Below are 3,259 nucleotides of genomic sequence, written 5' to 3'. Positions count from 1 at the left end.
TTTTTTTTTTCAATAACAATATAGCAAATTTTCAATAAATGTTTGTTATACACTTCATATCATACACAAATTAGGACTTAATTTTTTTATTAAGATGTTTATTTTGTTGAGGAAAAAAGGACTGAATAAAGCTTTTTCTTCAACTTTCACTGAGGAGCAAAAATAAGCCTTTAAACTCGAAATAAAAGAAATTAAAGAAATAACGATTTGATACTTATCGTGATAATTATCGATATCGAAAGATATGAAACTTTTTATCGTAACATTTTTAGCCATTTCATCCAGCCCTAATTGTCGACACATCAGACAACAGATTTCATGTGACGTCATTTCACATGTTAAAATTGAGTTTGTCCAAACGTCTTCACTGTATCTGAGCTTCTGTCATGATTTGAGTCAGAAACAGTGTTTGCAGCTGTAAATAGTTTCCAGACTTTTGGTAGAAGTTAGAAATGTTTGAAATATCATGTCCTATCTAACAATGCTGGGAGGAGCAACTGAGGCTGATACTGTGCTTTTCTGTTCCTCTGTGTTTTTCTGTTAAACACACTTTAATCCTCATTTACAAGCAGAGAAGAGACGAACAAGAAACATCAGTGTTACATTTATAATCCTGTTATTGTCCTTTTATAGCTGATGTGTCTGTTTACTGTGTTCACAGGAGCATCTCCAGAGCCGTATGTCACAAAACTCCATCAAACAAAGGACTGGGTCCTGCTGCTGTGTGAAGTTCGAGGTGCTTCTCCAAAACTTACAGTAGAGTGGCAGGACAGTGCTGGAAACAAACTTCCTGCTGAGGAGCCACAGGTCTCAGAAAGAGGAGGCAGCTTCTACATCACCCTCCTAACTACTGTGATGAAGACCGACAACTATCGCTGTGTAGCCACACAGGAGGAGATCAAACATCAGATTTATGCTGAGACCTACGTGTATATCAGCGGTGAGATTCGTCCTATTTGTATTTTTGTATTTCAGTAATTTTAATAGTTGTGTTATTAGTTTTCAAACATGTTTAAGTGTCTTCAGACTGAACACAAAGCAGATTGGGATGAAGACGTCAGTACAGTGAAGTACAGTAGAGTGAAATGTAATTAGGTAAATAGATCAGATAGAGAGAAACTTTTGAAGGAGAATCTGCAGAGTTACAGCAGCAAAGTCACACAAATGATTCACATAACAAACAACACGAGGACACTCAGAGATGAAGAGGAGATTTCAGTCATTGATGATTTTATTTTATTTTATTTTATTAACTAGAAACTGAATTAAACTAAAAACAGGAACAAAATTTAACTCTTAAATATAAACAGTGATAGTTCCTGGTAATAATTTGATACCATTTACTGGACGATGCAAACTTACACCGATCAGCCAAAACATTATGACCACTGACAGGTGAAGTGAATAACGCTGATTAACTTGTTACCATGGCAACAGTCAGTGGGTGGGATATATCAGGCAGCTAAACTTCTGGGTCAGAGCATCTCTGAAACGGTCTGCAGAGGTCAGTACCTATCAGAAGGGGTGCAGGGAAGGAAAAGCTGTGAACTGGAAACAGGGTCCTGGATGGCCAAGGCTCACTGATGCACGTAGGGAGCGAAGGCTGGCTCCTGTGGTCCGATCCAACAGATGAGCTGCTGGAGGTCAAAAAGAGTCCGTGTGCCTCCACGGGTCAGGGCTGTGTTGGCGGCAAAGGGGAGGCATACATTTTGACCAGCAGGGGGTCATAATGTTATGGCTGGTTGGTATGACATTAGTGCCAATTGCAAAAATAAAGATATAAATATGTGTTGATCCGATATAACACAATAACAACACATAAATCAGCCAGCAGCCTGGTCTGTAATCTCACTCCCTGAAGTTACACTGATAACTGAAAGATGCTTTTGTTGTAAGTACAAAAGATACTTTTCTGTGGTTATAAGAAATCAGTGACACAAGATATTTCTCACAAACAAAATGTACAAACTTTGAGATGAACAACTTTTGAAACTCTGTGTTTAATATTTGAATTGTCAGAAAATAGTAAAAAAATCCTTCCACTGTCGAGTCGAGCAGGAGGACATCAGCTCTGAGGTCAACGCTAACATCACTGTGTCGGGTGAAATTCATTGTTATCAAGTAGTTCTGTGTAGGTAATAACCAGTGTGCTGCACATGAGATACAGTTTACATTCTGAGTGTGACTCTAGGTTTTGTTGTGTGTTTCAGAGAAACTGTTTGAGGACACGTGCAGCAGAGGAGTTGTCGCAGGATTGTTTGGTGGAATTTTTTTAGGAGCTGTAATTGTTGCTGCTGTTCTAGCTTCACTTGTAGCTAAAAAGTTCATCAAAATAAGTCGTACTAAAGGTGAGTTTATAAAATGGATTGTATCAACATCTGCAGACATCAACATAACTGATACTTAAAAAATCTATTTGATGATTTAAAAATCTGTATAGTTATAAACACATAACTGTCCATTAAATGCATGTTTCTACATTTTCCCCAAATGTCCAATTAAGTTTCTTTAAATTTTCTTTAGATCTTTGAACATCATTCACTTATTGTTTTTCCATTTTCTCTCTTTTGAAAGTAAAAGTCTAATTCTTTGCCCAAATGTGATCCAAATGTGATCTTTTTATGACTGTGTGAACAGTCACATGGAAACTGATCTTTTCCCGTTCGGATTTGGGCCACTTTGATATGTGGTCCAAATCTGATACAGATCGGATCTTTTTAAATGCGAGTCTGGACCATAGACTGTATATAAAAAGGTCTGGACACTCGGTCGGAATTGATGCGACTTTGATGTCACTCTAGAGCAGCTGTTCCCCGCCGGACAGAGCCGCTATGAACGAAAAAGATCCACAGAAGCCATAATTAAACATGTGGCTCTCCTTCTTCTCTAGCTCGCCATTATCTGCTCACAAATTCATCAAATTTTATTTTTTAATATATTTTTATTTATTATTATTTATTTTTAACACACACTTACACACTTTTACGTTATTTATTGAATGAAATGAATCTTTTGTATTATATTTTAAGCTTTGCCAATATTGTTGTTTGACGTTCATGCAAATAAAGCTGAATTGAATTGTGAGTTGTGGGGCAGTTGCGTTGTCCAGCACCGGAAACCGAAATGAAAAGAGAAGAAAGTTGTGAACATTTGACATAATTAGGGAGAAAAGTTTCACGTGAGAGGACAATAAAAAACATCTCCTGTGAAAATAAGGAGGATATAAGGAAATAATTCAGCATGAGAACAGGTGTCTATT

The 3,259-nt window shown here is 37.1% G+C and overlaps 1 protein-coding gene across 1 annotated transcript in view; it reads left to right on the top strand.

Moving 5' to 3' along the window:
* LOC123966907 (V-set and immunoglobulin domain-containing protein 1-like) overlaps positions 1–3,259 on the top strand; it is a 7,857-nt gene that overhangs the window by 3,989 nt on the left and 609 nt on the right. The window contains exons 3-4 of the mRNA XM_046042993.1: positions 662–940; positions 2,211–2,348. Coding sequence (XP_045898949.1) covers positions 662–940; positions 2,211–2,348 — 417 coding nt within the window. The remainder of the gene's footprint in view (positions 1–661; positions 941–2,210; positions 2,349–3,259) is intronic.

This window comes from Micropterus dolomieu, unplaced genomic scaffold (genome assembly GCF_021292245.1).
Source record: "Micropterus dolomieu isolate WLL.071019.BEF.003 ecotype Adirondacks unplaced genomic scaffold, ASM2129224v1 contig_14520, whole genome shotgun sequence".
Classification (NCBI taxonomy): Eukaryota; Metazoa; Chordata; class Actinopteri; order Centrarchiformes; family Centrarchidae; genus Micropterus; species Micropterus dolomieu.
This window is presented reverse-complemented; position numbering and strand designations above follow the sequence as displayed.